Genomic DNA, 15,424 nt, shown 5'->3' with positions numbered 1-15,424 from the left:
TGATAAATGCAAAATTTCCTAATGTACGTACGAAAGGTAAAATAGATTGAATAAACCACGTACACTTGTGATTACGTGTGGCCTTGTCAGAATCAAACAAATATAAACAAAAACAATGAGTACACCAATTAGAAGGGCTTTGTTCTCCAAAGTTATCTCTCCACTATCAAAGTCACCAAACGAACCCATCGGCACAGTTAAAAACAGGTAAAGTATCCAAGCTAAATCCGTTGCCTTATATTTAGTAATTATAGGCCTATATCAGCTCGATATCTAAATTTCGAAGGATCTCCAAAATGCAAAAAATTGAAACCTCCAAGTTTGGCACAAGAAGTAAACGATGTCTGCATAAAAGTACCCAGTTGTAAGAAATTGCTGATAAATACTCCGAATAAAGACCATTTGTTACTCAGCGGGATTAGTTCGCCTAAGAACGTGAATGTTTTAGGTAAGGGTGCGTTCGGGACTGTTGTTAGTGGAGTTTACAAAGGTAGGTAAGAAATTCGACATTATCCTCCCTTACGGAGAAGAATTTGATTAAGATTCTAGAGTTGCCGTAAAAGTAGTTAAATTGCGTACACATCAGGATGGTGAATTGAGAGAAAAGAATGCGCTCGGATTGAATCATAAGAATGTCATAAAAATAATCGACGTAATCTGTAAAGCGAATACAAATTACGGCGTGGTTTTAATGGAGTACCTGGGCAGGTGTCGGCATTTACAAGACATACTAGATGATCGTGCCGTTAGTTTAAGTTCTGCAACGGTTATTAAATATGGGTTGGATATTTGTGCAGGATTACACTATTGCCATTCGAATAACGTGCTGCACTTAGATTTGAAGCCTGCCAATGTGCTTTTGTGCGATGGTGACATTTGCAAACTGTGCGATTTTGGAAATTCTCAGCGAGTTGATTGTTCGAATGAAGATTTTTGTTTGGTTTTAGCTGCGGTTTGTATGAGACAATGATAATTAGTGTTTTTAGGGCACAATATTGTATGCGGCACCGGAACTATTAATGGGAAGAGTACCCACTGCCAAATGTGATATTTATTCTTTTGGAGTTCTCTTATGGCAGATGAGGTATCGCGAGATACCTTATTCCAATTTACATGGAAATGAAGTTGTGGTTTACAAAGTAAGTTCTACCCACCCTGATTTTTGACACCTAAAAAAGCAAAAATTGTGAATGAGAAAAGGTCGTTTGCAGAGTTTTTTCTATTTGCCACAGTTATTTCTGTGCAATTTATAACGTCAGGATTACAGTAATTAAATTTACTAACGTTTGCAGAAGAAGCGTATACAGTGTGTCCCAGGTAAAAGGCACCATAGGCAAACGGCAATGTATTTTTTCGCGAAGGATCCACGAGGCCTTTGGAATTAGCTTTCAACGTACTACTCCATTCTCTTTCTATCATTATCAAACAAGCGCAATAATGTATGTTGAACGCTAACTTCAAATACATATCAAAGACCTCGTGGATCCTTCTCCCTGAGACACACGGTATAGTTAAGAAGGCGTGTGCGGACAATTCGCGCCCGGACAATTCGCACCCGGATAATTCGCACCCGGACATTACGCTCCCAGGATATTTCGCACCCTGGACATTTCGCTCCCGGATAATTCACACCCGGACCATTCGCACTCGAAAAATTCGCTCCCGAATAATTCACACCCGGATAATTCTGTAAATCTTTGGTTTATTAAAATTAAATATTTTTAAGAGGCTACTAGACCATTGCCTTTACAGAATGTATGTAGTAGAGCACATCTTGGTAAACATCTACTTCATGGAAAAATGTTTCAAATAATAGTTATTTGGTCTTTCATTTTCAACACATCGCGATTCTTAAGTATTCCATTTCTTAAATATAATCACGCTGGTTTTTTTTTGAAGTTGTATGAAGAGTCTGATATAGTTAAATCCTGTAATTTAAGAACACATAATTTTTAACTACTGCGCTTTCGTTTTGAGAAAATAAGAATAACTGAAACGTCTTTTGTGGAGTAATATACCAAATAGTTATACCTAGTTATAGTATATCTACAATATTATGTGTAATATTTGCTACTTTTGAGACGCTCTTAATATTAAAACAGAATCAACATATAATACCGTACACAAACAAAGTGATAAGTCTAAAGTTAAAAATATTTACATTATAAGATCAAGATGAAAATAGAAAAAGAGTAATTTTAACGCTCCCTTACATAAAGATTTCTTAAGGAAGACATAAAAAATTGATCTTTATTTCTTTAGTTGAAAAGGGTGACAAAGGAAATGAATTAAATTTATTTTAGACAAAACGAGTATGTATAAATGACAATAGAACAATGCATTTCATAGATGGCACTAAATTTGGATAAGTAATTAAGATAATATTATAATTAAAGGTAAATTTGAAAAGACCCCGATAACACAAATTGCACTTCATAAAAAGAGAAATATCGTAATGACATCCTTTCTATTATTTCTGGAATATGATATTATTACAAGGTAAAAGTAATTAGGTCCGAAAAATCAGGTTTAAGTACGTATGACCACAACTAATTGGAACTTTAACGCCTGTATAGTATCTTCATTCTTGAACGTTTGACAGAGTGGTATTTTAAAATTTATCTGAGCACGGGTTTTGATTTTGTGTATACTTTTTTTTTAATTTTAAAAAATTTTATTTCTGGTGGTAGTGTTGTGGTGGTGTTCAGAAAAGGTAAGTTTCCAGTTTTCTTAGAACCAGTTTTACGTTTCTTTGACCACATATGGCTATATGTTGATTATTGGTGACTGAGTAAAATTACACTAACTGCTTATTTTTTTGCGCGTTATCTTTGCTACAACTATGGTAGTGAATGAACTTAAAAGTTTCTTTTTGATTTTCTTACTGTTATTTATTTTATAGTTTGAAGAGATACATGGAAAAATTCTGGCATTTTTTTAAGAGATTGTTGATAATCAAAACAGTAAGGGTTTTGAAAATCTTGAAACGTTTTAGAAACAGGTCGATATTGATGATTTTTTCTTTTAAATGTTTGTAATTATGAAGTACCTATATACTTCCTTTTTAATTTTTGTATGGCATACCTAGTACTAAAGCAAAACCCTTAGCATTGGTAATTGCGCAACAAGGAAGATAGGACATCATTGGAAAGGCTTTCCTTCTCTGAATTTGGTGAGACTATAATTTTTTAGATTTGATATTTTCGAAATATTTTAAAAGTAAGTTGAGGGCGCGCTGTTGTTTATGTCAATGAAAGGATGTCGGGCCGATCACTATGTAATAGAAGCTAATGCGATCGTGCGTCAAAATTATGCAGTTGCAAGTGGTATAAAAAAGAGAAAACTTGTACCTGCAACGTCGAATGCGCTGGAAATGAAACAACTAACCCAAAAAAATTACATATCCGAATTCAGAGATGGGCGACCTTACCAACGATGCATCATTTAAGATTTTAAGGGTTGCACTGTCAGCGATGCGAGACAAAAGCATTAGTGAGCAAGTTTTATTTTAGACACTGTTTCCTTCCATGATCAATTTGACGTGCCAAAGCGTTTTTTGAAAATTATTTTAATTTACAGAAATAGCTATGTATCGTTTCTAATGCACCACCATATATTATTTAGCTTCGGAGAAATAACACCAAAACTCCCCATAAAAATGTTATAATAGTAAATGGGTAGATTTTGGTGTTATTTCTCCGAAGCTTCTTAAGCACCCCATTGAGAGTCATGGATCTTCACAATTTCATTATATTATTTAAATAATAGCCATATAATTTATAGCAAGATCAATTTTTTTCACGATATTTATCAACATTTTTTGCTTTTTTCGTTACTTTACAGTTCTTATCTCTTTAATTTTACGGAAACTCTCAAGAATCTATTTGTTTTACGTTCAAATATGATTATAATTTACTTGAGATTCTTTTAAGACAATACATACGTATTTCGTTATGTGTCCTTTAAATGGACGACATCGAAGGTTAGAGAACTAGGAAACTTAACTTGCAGCTATTAACAAATAATAATTGTTAAAATTTTATTTAGACTTTTATATTCCTATTGCAATATTATTTGTACGTGCTAAAAGGTTTCCAAATGAAAAAAACCTTGATTGTGAATTGGTACAATAAAACTGGGTAAATAGTTTTAAGAAATGTCAGGTGACAGTTTTGCTGATAGACCGATACCAGCGTTTAGCAGCATCCCTCTACTGGGACTGACAAGAAATCCAAATTCCAACTTTTTAGGGACAAATTATCCAAATAATTTGGGTTGTTTTCGTCAAGATATCCAGTTTTTATCGACAAATTATCCAAATCCAAATAAAGCGACAAAATATCCAACCAATTTGGAAACTCCGATTTGGATATCTTGTCGGTGGCGCGACAAGATATCCAAATATCGAATTTTTTTTAGACAAGAAATCCAAATTTTTTGGACAAAATATCCAAAAAGTTCGGAAATTTTTTGACAAGATATCCAAACTTTTTTAGACAAGAAATCCAAAAAGTTTGGAAAGTTTTCAACAAGATATCCAATTTTCAAATAGATAAAGGTACGCCGCTTTTTCGTGTATTTGATCATTACTATACGTTTTTAACAGTAGTTGTTTTCAGCGTGAGAGCTTTGTGCTTGTCAAAGTGCTGAGCTTTAAAAGTACTTATTAATTATAATTTTAATCAGGCATGAACCTTGTGTGGTACAAAAAATTCCGTATCAGCATTTCAGTTTCAGTGTTAAAACACGGCATAGCAATTAGCATTCAGTATGTTTTTATACAGCGTTTAATAGTGTAGTGTAGTTTAATAATTTATCTGCCCAAACCGAAACACTCTTTTTTTAAAAAATCACCGACATACCGCAGTATATTTTACTATAACTTATTACCCTAAACGATAAAAAGTAGCCGATCACTGCAGCAGTTCAAAACTAAAATACGTTTCCTAGCGACCAATGTTATTTACAATGAAGGCGAGTACCTCTCTGTATGTGAAAATGTTATTGTCTATTAAATGTTTGTTAGTCTGACGTTGTAATACAATTGTACATTATTTTTTACGAAAAATAAAAATGAAATGAAAGAACTCATTTATTAGTAGGTAGGCCCTAATTCTTTGACGCTGTATTAAAACATAAATGCTATGGCGTGCTTTAACACTGAAACTGAAATGTTTCGTACTGCACAAGGTTCATATGTGATTAAAGGGCTTGAATAAAATTTGGATTTCTTGTCTAAAAAAAATTCGATATTTGGATATCTTGTCGCGCCACCGACAAGATATCCAAATCGGAGTTTCCAAATTGGTTGGATATTTTGTCGCTTTATTTGGATTTGGATAATTTGTCCCTAAAAAGTTGGAATTTGGATTTCTTGTCGGTCCCTCCGTCTACTTGTGAACATGAGATGCATGGACAATTTACATCACGGATGAGTGTCTTTTTACCTTTTTTTGTTTTTTTTTTAAATAAATTTTCATTCATGGTAAAGGTGCCATGAATGAAAATTTAGTGTTCTCATGTTTAATACGGAGATTACAATAAAATAAGTACTAAATTCCAGATTTTGAGTGATATGGATGCTATTAAAGTGACCTAATATCTCTACTGCTTTGATATGGTCCATTCCATTTAAAAAGGTACATAGGATTGTACGTATGAATTCTTGCCTCATAAATACTATTAAAAAAATTATTCCTCTACAAATTGTATGGCTATTGTTTAACCAACATAAATATTTAAGTGCCACATTAAAATGCCAAAATCAAGGAAAATATCATCAAAAATGGACTTGTCCCTGAGGCTAAAAGTTGAAATTTGATTTGTTACAAAAAGTTGATAATGGATATGAGATTTAGGCGGTGCAAACTATACGGGGCGCGTAACAATGGAGTTCGGTACAACGAAAACGGGAAAGAGATACATAATCTATGAAGGATACATGTACCTCTTTGCTAAGAACCTTAAACTCCAAAACTGCTCATCATGGCTGTGTCGAGCGAGAAGAGCAAAGAAGGATCCATCGGCTCTTAGTTTAACATGCAATGCCAGGATCTGGGTCAACGATGACAAGGTAAGATTAGCTAAACCGAGCACTGATTTTGGAAGTGCAGATGGTTTCCAGTTTCAAAGCCCTTAATTGGGTATTTTATTAGTTAAGATATAGTCTTTTGTCTAATGTTAGTTTTTAGGTTCGGCCCTCCCTTGCAAAAAATTTAGTTTATCAACCTCTTCAAATTTCAATTTTACTCTGGAACCAACCACGGATATGGTCGTTGGGCTTTCCAGTTTTACTGCCCTTTTGGGTTTTTAATTGTTTTCCATCTATTGTAAGTTTTATAGCTATAGTCTCTCCTCAATGATCTCTACCATCTTGTAGATCACCTGAAGATGACCGTTGGTCGAAACATGTAGTGTATCACTTCGTTTTATTAAATTATATGGGAACGGTTTAGAGAACTTTTATTCAATATTAATAAATTATCCCATTTAGAGTTTGAACACAAAATGGACGTCACGATTCCAAGTTATACCTTAATATTGAAAGTATCCAAATTTTAAATGTAGGTATACGTCTATTACATGCACAAAGTAATAAAACGTGATATTGGTGAGTAGGTAATATTGGAGATTTCAAGCTCTGAGTTAATTTAATACTTCGCACATCCGACTTTCTATGTTAAAAGTCAACCATACACAAAATACCCTCTTAGGGGAGCGAAATTCCGGTGCGAATTATTCGGGTGCGAATTGTCCTACAATCGTTAAGAAGGTTGTACAGTTTTTTATTGTAACCGTAGATTTTCCTATAATCGCAGTAAAGTTTGTACAAGTCATAATTTATTATTGTTCTGAATGTTTTCCTCTTTACAGGTTGTGAAGTTTCATCAACGTCCAAAAGCCGCAGAAGAAGATGCTACAGGTACAGTCGATGAATATCGTGCGATTTATACAAACTGCTGGTCGGCAGATCCTAAGGATAGACCGACTACACTAGAAACTGCTGAAAGATTAAACAAACTTAGTGCAGATCGGTTTAATTTCGAATAGCGAAATAGATCCGTGTATATATCATTAGTTTAAGATTTTTGTCTAATTAGTCAAGTGTAATTATTGCGCAATACATCTTTTTAGTTTATGGTCAAGTGAAAATACCAACCTCTGTCATTCTATTCTTCCTCTTGTGTGCACTTCTCCAATAAAGTCTCCTCTATAGTTAGGTAAGTAAGGCTGTATTTCATAAAACTAACTCGTTAAAAACAGGTACCTATACCTCTATGATATGATATTTAGCATAGGTTACATACCTCTCAATAGTTTTTTTACCCCTGCTAACAGATTCTGTATTTTTCCATACAATGAGGTATAGGTAACTACATATATCGCAATTACTCTTTTTGAAAACATCATCATCTGTAGAAACTAATTTCGTCGGTAGTACGCCTGTAACTTTTGAACTAGTAGCCCAATCTTGGAACTGTTTGAAATTATGGATTCTACAGGCCACGTTCTATTAGAAAATTTTTTTTCCGGGTCGATCTGAGACAATTTTTTTTTCGGGGCAAAAAAAAGGCAGTGTATAACCTTCCTTTTTTACCAAAAATCGACTGCACCAAAATTTCTCGGGAAAACACTTTTCCTTATTAATTTTGGTGCGTAGAATCCAAAACAATTCGTACTTTTTCGATCAGACTTCTCAATCAAAAGTTATAGACTAGAAACCAATTTCGAAAGAAAATTCAAAGGGCTGTAACTTTTGTAACCTTTGGATAAGTTTGTCGACAAGTAACAGGTGTAGTATTAGGAACAGAAACACCTCCTCGCACTCATATGATCCTGATATAGAATTGACAAATTTTTAAATCGAATTAAAGCCTTGAAATAATTCTGACAGAATAGAAAATGACCTCTTCGTATATTATGTTCTCCTGGTAGCCCAACACCTTTTACGTAACTGTGTCGACAAGTAACAGGTGTAGTATTAGGAAAAGAAACACCTCCTCGCACATCATATGATCCCGATACAGAATGGCAAATTTTTAAATCGAAATTAAGCTTTGAAATAACTCTCATAGTGATAGAAAAAGACCTCTTCGTGAATTCTGTTCTCCTAGTAGCAAGACACCTTTTACTTAAGTTTGTCTACCAAGAACAAGTGTATTTGGGCCTGAAAGACCTCCTTTCACGTTATATCTTCGTGATACCTACCAAATTTGTAAGTGTTTTCGGCAAAGTGCGAAGGACCAGGTGCTTATTGTAATGTACTGTAATCTTCCTATCAGTTTTGTTATTAGGGAGGAAAATAAAGTACAACTTCTGTAAATAATTTTTATATTGAAAACTGTACAAACAAAATAAACGCATATTCTGTTCCGAGTGAATCTTGAGAGTAAATGCAGCCCATGGTAAGCTCAGAAATCTGGTATCAGGAGTGAGGTTAGGTTAGCGTGCTAGTTAGGTTAGCTCAGAAATCTGGTATCAGGAGAATATAATGTGCGAGGAGATCGAAGGTTAAAATAAAATTTAAGTGAGGTTAGGTTAGCGTGCTAGTTAGGTTAGCTCAGAAATCTGGTATCAGGAGAATATAATGTGCGAGGAGATCGAAGGTTAAAATAAAATTTAAGTGAGGTTAGGTTAGCGTGCTAGTTAGGTTAGCTCAGAAATCTGGTATCAGGAGAATATAATGTGCGAGGAGATCGAAGGTTAAAATAAAATTTTAGTGAGGTTAGGTTAGCGTGCTAGTTAGGTTAGCTCAGATTAGTTTGGGCTTTTTAAATTTTTACAAATCTTGTATCTAACCTAACGCACATGGAACTTAGCTCTCAAATGTCCTTAAAATGAACACCCAATTAAAATTTTTATTTATTGCGGCGTACTCTTATGGCGATTTAACTCGTATATTGCGAACAGATACTTTATTAAAATTGTCAAAAAATCTGTACGGACGGCCGTTCGTTCACTCGCCCTGTCCTATGGCAATCCAAAAACGCTGACGAAAAGGAATAGGCTATAATACAGGAGCGAAAAGTTTAATTTTCGAGTTTCGTGGTTTACTTCTTTAACAGTGAAAGGCACAAATCTCAAAATGTTTATAGCCTTGCCTGAGTTTTTGGTAATATTAAAATAATCCAAGCAGAATACATTGTTGTGACATCTGTCCTTATTATTGCGGACTAACATTTTATCGATAAATGCAGGACACTTTATTACCCACATTATTTTAGTTGCAACCTACAGCTCAAAGATGTCACCACACTATTTTTTTTTATATACTTTATGAAACTAACGTTAGATGTCAGAGCGAGTTTTTTAACCACTTTAACCATAGATATATCAAAGAGTATCTAAGTATTCTTTGGATATTTGAAGATTTAACCTCAAAATGCATAAATGTTTGTTTATTTTATAATCAAAAATAAAACTTTGTTATCATTCCTTTCTCGCTTACAGGTTTAAATTGTGGAACTGGCGGCTACTGGGAGTGACAGGAAAGCGGCAGACTCGGGCATTGCGGAAAATGATACTGATTTCTCTGGGTCGTCCGATCGGTAGACTGGTAGTTCTCGATGGGTGAGAAAAGTTAGCATTGAATTTGGACAACACAAATTGAAAAGGGAAAGGCTTTGTAACCAAAACAGGAGGACACGTTGGAGAACTCGCAGAAAACCCATTCAAACACAAGTCAAACTTCTCAACGTTAAAATCGCAACGATTACATGATTGCAGCAGCTGCCGATGGTGCGAAGCTATTCGTTAAACAATTGAGCCTTGAGTTCATTCGACAGAACTAAAGTTATAAAAACGGTAGTGAAATTGGCAACGAAACGGAGCGAGAGTGTTACGCAGTTTGCAAGTACCCAAAAATGTGTTGTTTGTGCGATCTTCTTGTGAAAGTTTTTGTAAAATGGTTCTGTATTGAAATTTTCTTCCAAGTGCTTTAAATAAACTCCCATGCATAAGAAGTTACGAATTGCAAAAACAAATATTCGTTTTCTTTTCATTGAGCATGATGTGTTGCCTACAAACCAGGCTACACAAATATCGAGTACCCATATTGAAACTTCGGGACTTGCTTGATTATCCCCAATTAAGTACATGAAGGACACCGTATTGAGATAAGTGCTATTGCTACCCTCTGCCGAAATGTTACAAAATAATAATCAAAACGAGTCCCGTTTTTGAATAAAGGATTTACATTTGAAAACGTAACTTTTCGACATCAAACGTTAATTTAATGAACTCGCAGCTCGTGTGTTAAAGGAAATCTGTTCCCTAAGCTCAAACAACTAATATAATGGTAATATAGAGGTGCCCTACATTTATTGGTAACATCTGAATCTGACTTAATTACGCCAGATGACGGGACGATATTTAAGATCATCAACTATTAATTATGGAATAAACTAAAATTATTCAATGACCGTAGTCAATAAACAAAGGTTACATATCATTTGATGTAGGTGTTCAGGCTCTGGTCGTTTTGTATGCTAAAGGCCAAAATGGACTAACTGAGCCAACGGTCGGATACGACAGAAAAAACTTGATAAATATATAGCCTGGTTTGTAGGCAACACATCATACTCAATGATCGGAAAACTAATTTTCTACTGTTATTGGTAATTTCTTGCACGGGATTAGAACATTCGACACTGGTACGATTTACAATTTTTACTCGAAGTTCGCAAAAAGAACAATCCATTTTTCGTCCTTGCAAACTACGTAACACCTTTGCCCCGTTCCACTACCGTTTTTGTATCGGTAGTTCTATCGAATGATTCCTCGAAGCTAAATTTTTTTTAAAATAGCTTCGCACCATCTGCGGCTGCTGCAAACATGTGAACGCTTCGATTTTAACGTTGAGATGTTTGAACCGTTTCTCCACCGTGTCCGCTTGTTTGGATTACAAATTGTGTTGTCTGAATTCAATGCTAATGTTTCTCATCCATCGAGAACTACATGTCTTCCGATCCGATGACCAAGAGCGATCAGTTTCATTTTCCTCAAAAGTCTGCCGCTTTCCTGTCACTCCCAGTAGTTGCCTAATTTAAACCTGTAAGAACGAAAGGAGCGATAATAAAGTTCATTTTTTGATTAAAAAAATAAACAAACTTTTATTTGTACATTTGAGGTTAATTGTTACAGAGTTGTAATTGTGAATGTATCTATGGTTACTGTATGTAAAAAAAACGCTCTGGCATCTAACGTTGGTTTCATGAATTATATTTAAAAAATTGTGTGGCGACATCTTTCAGAAATAGGTGTAATTAAAATAATGGTAATAATAAAGTATCCTGCATTTATCGATAAAATGTTAGTCTTCATTAATAATGATAGATGTCAGGACCATGCTTTTTGCTTTGAATATTTAATTATTTACAAAAAAAAACACGCATAACTATAATTTTTTGGGTTTTGTGCCCACCCCTGTCATTGGAGTAGAGCCATGAAACTCGAAAACTAAACACTTCGTTCCTGTATTACAGCCTGATTATTAGGTGTTATAGCGTTTTTGGATTGTCATTGAAAAGGCCGGATGAACGGACCGCATCCCTACAGATTTTTTGACGATTTTGGTAAAAGTATCTGCTTGCAATACACGAACTAAATCGCCAAAAGAGTATGCCGCAATAAATAATTATTTTAAATGAGAGTTAAGTTTCATGTGAGTTAGGTTAGATCTTGTGAGGGAAGGTAAAGTTCCCTGATAGTGAGGTTAGCCATTCCTTGAATCACCTCCTCGAATATCATATTCTCCTGATACAAGATTTGTAACAATTTAAAACGCCCAAACTAATCTGACCTAACCTAACTAGCACTCTAACCTAACCTAACCTAACCTTCATTCATCTCCTCGCACATTATATTCTCCTGATACAAGATTTCTGAGCTAACCTAACTAGCACGCTAAACTAACCCCACTAAAATTTTATTTTAACTTTCAATCTCTTCGCACATTATATTCTCCTGATACCAGATTTCTGAGCTAACCTAACTACCACTCTAACCTAACCTCACTAATATTTTATTTTAACCTTAAATCTCCTCGCACATTATATTCTCCTGATACAAGAGTCCTGGGCTAACCTAACTACCACTCTAACCTAACCTCACTTTCTCTAACCTACCCGTCAATCACCTCCTTGCATATTATATTCTCCTGATACAAGATTTCTTACCAAACCTAAATGGGAAAAGACACGCAGCGCGCAACTGGTATCTCTTCCACACAGCCGTGAAGGATCAACCTCAACGGAGCGGAGGTTGTGGTCAGTGTTTGCTCTGCTCCACCCACCCAGTACAACTCATCCGAAAAACTGTCACAGCCGTCATGTGGAGGCCCTTCTGGGTCTGCCTCGCTCGTTAGAGGGCACTCGCATCCTTGTGTCTGAAAAATAGTAGAGGTATTGAGGTGGGCCACTCTCGAATTCTGAGTGAGGCGATTGCCTATCCTAAAAGGATGATCGGTCCCTTTTGAAGGTATCACAAGAGTTCTGGATTGTTCAGAGTTTTGATTGAGACGTCTAATCGAAAAAGTACGAATCGTTTTGGATTCTACGCACCAAAATTAATAAGAAAAAGTTTTTTCCCGAGAAATTTTGGTGTAGTCAATTTTTGGTAAGAAAGGAAGGTTATACACTGCTTTTTTTTGAGGCCCGAAAAAAAAATGTCTCAGATCGACCCGGAAAAAAAATTTTCTTATAGAATGTGGCCTGTAGAATCCATAATTTCAAACAGTTCCAAGATTGGGCTACTAGATCAAAAGTTACAGCCCTTTTAAATTTTCTTTCGAAATTGGTTTCTAAACAAAAACATTTTTTCCTGCAATATTTCCAGTCCCTCACATCGACGAACCAACGGAAATAAGCTAAGAAAAGCTAGATTTTATTCCATATCACAAACACCCATCAAAACATCCCTTAATTTTACTGTCATATTAAAGAATTAATTCGTCTGACTATTCTGACTTAAATTTAGGTTGAAACAAGACTTTTCGAATGTACTTGGTAATAATTCGTATGGATATATAAGTGACAGTTAGGAATAGTACAATTACTAAAAGTAGAACCGCAATTACGTCCAAAAGTAGGTACTGACACCAAGAAATATGCCTCAAGGGGCTTTGAAAATGTGTTGCTCCCTTATGCCGTATGACGTACTCCACCCACCACACAGCCAGCTCCAATGCTCCAATCGGTTGATCTAGAGCCAAACGGGAGGCCTCCCGTACCTTTGACCTGTACCTACATGGAACCAAACGGTACTCTTATTCTACACCAGCAGCTACTTACGTTGGATTTTCGATTACCTCCACGACCGCCTGCTTGAGTGCCCCCTTTTCCAAACCCCAAATATTTACGTAAAGTCCGAACCCTTTTCGCACCATTTTCTGTACGTTCCCCGGCTGGTCGGCGAACACCGGCATACCTACCATCGGCACCCCTTCAAAGATGGCCTCCTCCATCGACTGTAAGCCTCCCTGTGTTATGAACAGTTTTATGTTGGGATGCTCTGAAGTTACAAGGTTTAAAGTCGGTTTCGTTGCACAGAGCGCTTACTCAAAACGTCGGTTTGGGGAAACCACCTCGAAATGATTACGTTCTCCGGTTTCTTCGGCAGATCGTCTAGCTCAAACTTCCACAGTATCCGATAGGGAAGCTCGGCAAATGCCTCCAAGAGCACCTCCCTCGTTTGTGGTGGGAGGTCTTTGCTTTTCACGTTCGAACCTAAGCTGAAGTAGATAAAGCCGTCCGTGGAGGTGTCGAGGATTGTTTTCAGTAGCTGTAAGTGAGGGATGATCAAACTGCACACGTGACTTTCATGTACCTCTGCTAAAGGTTTCGGTGGAGCCCTGTTAATACCCCCAACTTGAACTACGGTCGGCACCATAGGACGTGAACGGCCCAAAACCGAATTCGTGTTCACAATCATCAAGCTGGTGTTTGCGACATGTTCATGTACGGTCCCGTAGCCCTTCCCAAAGTATCTCTCGATTGCCACGTTTTGTATTGGATGTACGTAGAAATCAGTTACCAGTTGCATAAAGAGTTGGTACACAAGGGAAATTACACGTTCTGGTAGTGTTTCGGCTTTGTCAAATGGCAACAGTACATCCGGATACAAAACGGGGTGCGTTGGCACCCCCATGTAATTGTTTAAGGTTTCTATGGCAGGCAACGAGGTAAACCCGACAAGAGGGCACTCAAACCGTTTCGCAAAGGCAACGGCGGGCGCCATCATGGACTCCAACAGAAACACGTCGAACTCCATCGAGGGGTTGTTCAGCAAGTCTTGTACGAAAGGATGACGCATCTGGTGGTCCATCACATCGTTGAACGTATCGATATAGATGCGCATAGACGTAAACGGGTTAACTTCCGAAGTTAAAACCTTTGAGAGACCTCTGCTCATTACTTCGTAACTCGAACTCAGGTCAATTTCAGTTAAGTTGGTTAGGGCTGGATCGTTCATTGGGTGCGTCGTTAATAAAGTGACGTTGTGTCCTCGTAAGGACAACTCTCGCCATAGAGGGCGAAACACTACCTGATGACTGTAGGAGGGCGTAACAACGTACGCCAGAATGCGACTCCCAAACGCCAAATTTGGTATTACCAAGAGGATGAACGTCTGTGCGAGTAACTGGCGGATCACTTCTTGGGTTAAGACCATCATGAAGTCATACACTTTGATTGTCTTTGATAAACACCTGAAAAAATGATAACGATCAGGCTAGAAGATTGTTATTTCTCACTAACGCGACTTACCATGAACTTGACACCGTGGTCCGTTATCTACTACAGTAAACCATCTACTTAATGATTATTGGTTACTATCTAATAATATCGTTTTGACGAGAAAAACAGTGTACGCACTGTTGCCGATCCTATTTGCGGCTTAAGTTTGTTGAAAAGCGATTCAATTCATGCCAATTCATATTCAGAATCCCACCGACTTGTCAGCGCAATCATTTCGTCAGTCAAGGTGCTGTGTGGGAATTGTTATAATTAATTCAGCCAACAATTCGATATTCCCCGTTGTCAAGGATATTTTGGCAGGGTTTCCTTTGATGGTGGGCCAGATAAATGCCAGAAAATGCTTGAATCGTTCAGATGATACAAGCATGAAATTTGGTATGAAAACGGTGGCCACTTAAGAAATTCAAGATGGTCGCCGTTTTTCAAGATGGCGGACAGATAAAACAATCTATAATGGTATAAAACAATACTCTTATCGAAGCGTTCATACCAAACTTCATGGTAGTAGGTATCAATATGTGTCGCCATCTTGGAAAACGGCGTCAATATAAGTGGCCAACGTTTTTATATGAAACAGTGCCCTTATAGTGACATATGGCAAATTTCATGTTTGTATAATCATCTGAACAAATTGGATGTACATTAAGTATGTAACGGGAGCCCCATTTTGC

General features: G+C 36.6%; 2 protein-coding genes across 4 annotated transcripts; one reads left to right on the top strand and one right to left on the bottom strand.

Annotated features, from left to right (window-relative positions):
- Positions 1 to 35: 35 nt before the first annotated feature.
- LOC116181095 (serine/threonine-protein kinase mos-like) lies at positions 36 to 7,138 on the top strand. Of its 2 annotated transcripts, none has more exons than XM_031501360.1 (5): positions 36 to 207; positions 255 to 490; positions 543 to 940; positions 987 to 1,139; positions 6,874 to 7,138. In XM_031501360.1, exons 1-5 carry the CDS (start codon positions 116 to 118, stop codon positions 7,048 to 7,050), a joined length of 1,056 nt encoding a protein of 351 aa, XP_031357220.1. In that variant the 5' UTR covers positions 36 to 115; the 3' UTR covers positions 7,051 to 7,138. The 2 variants fall into 2 exon arrangements, with proteins under 2 accessions (XP_031357220.1, XP_031357222.1); XM_031501362.1 differs by having other exon boundaries at positions 255 to 494; positions 550 to 940.
- A 5,728-nt stretch (positions 7,139 to 12,866) lies between these two features.
- Positions 12,867 to 14,883, bottom strand: LOC116181350 (UDP-glucuronosyltransferase 2B1-like). 2 transcript variants are annotated; one of them, XM_031501683.1, is made up of 5 exons: positions 14,763 to 14,883; positions 13,825 to 14,704; positions 13,557 to 13,779; positions 13,290 to 13,509; positions 12,867 to 13,241 (listed from the first exon to the last, which is right to left on the bottom strand). In XM_031501683.1, the coding sequence occupies exons 2-5, from the start codon at positions 14,668 to 14,670 to the stop codon at positions 12,956 to 12,958; spliced, it is 1,575 nt and encodes a 524-aa protein (XP_031357543.1). In that variant the 5' UTR covers positions 14,671 to 14,704; positions 14,763 to 14,883; the 3' UTR covers positions 12,867 to 12,955. The 2 variants fall into 2 exon arrangements, with proteins under 2 accessions (XP_031357543.1, XP_031357542.1); XM_031501682.1 differs by having other exon boundaries at positions 13,557 to 14,704.
- Between the last annotated feature and the right edge of the window lie 541 nt (positions 14,884 to 15,424).

The sequence above is a fragment of the Photinus pyralis genome, unplaced genomic scaffold, assembly GCF_008802855.1.
Source record: "Photinus pyralis isolate 1611_PpyrPB1 unplaced genomic scaffold, Ppyr1.3 Ppyr1.4_LG9, whole genome shotgun sequence".
NCBI lineage: Eukaryota > Metazoa > Arthropoda > Insecta > Coleoptera > Lampyridae > Photinus > Photinus pyralis.
Note: the sequence above shows the minus strand (reverse complement) of the source record. Positions and strands in the feature narration are given on the sequence as shown.

What these genes read in the sequence shown, in the direction of transcription:
- LOC116181095 (XM_031501360.1), top strand. Translation starts at nt 116, where the DNA reads ATGAGTACACCAATTAGAAGGGCTTTGTTCTCCAAAGTTATCTCTCCA. An exon ending in ATCGGCACAGTTAAAAACAG is followed by an intron (nt 208 to 254) that starts GTAAAGTATCCA and finishes TAGTAATTATAG; the next exon opens with GCCTATATCAGCTCGATATC. An exon ending in TGTTAGTGGAGTTTACAAAG is followed by an intron (nt 491 to 542) that starts GTAGGTAAGAAA and finishes AATTTGATTAAG; the next exon opens with ATTCTAGAGTTGCCGTAAAA.
- LOC116181350 (XM_031501682.1), bottom strand. Translation starts at nt 14,670, where the DNA reads ATGATGGTCTTAACCCAAGAAGTGATCCGCCAGTTACTCGCACAGACG. An exon ending in TCCCCAAACCGACGTTTTGA is followed by an intron (nt 13,510 to 13,556) that starts GTAAGCGCTCTG and finishes TTGTAACTTCAG; the next exon opens with AGCATCCCAACATAAAACTG. An exon ending in GAGGTAATCGAAAATCCAAC is followed by an intron (nt 13,242 to 13,289) that starts GTAAGTAGCTGC and finishes GGTTCCATGTAG; the next exon opens with GTACAGGTCAAAGGTACGGG.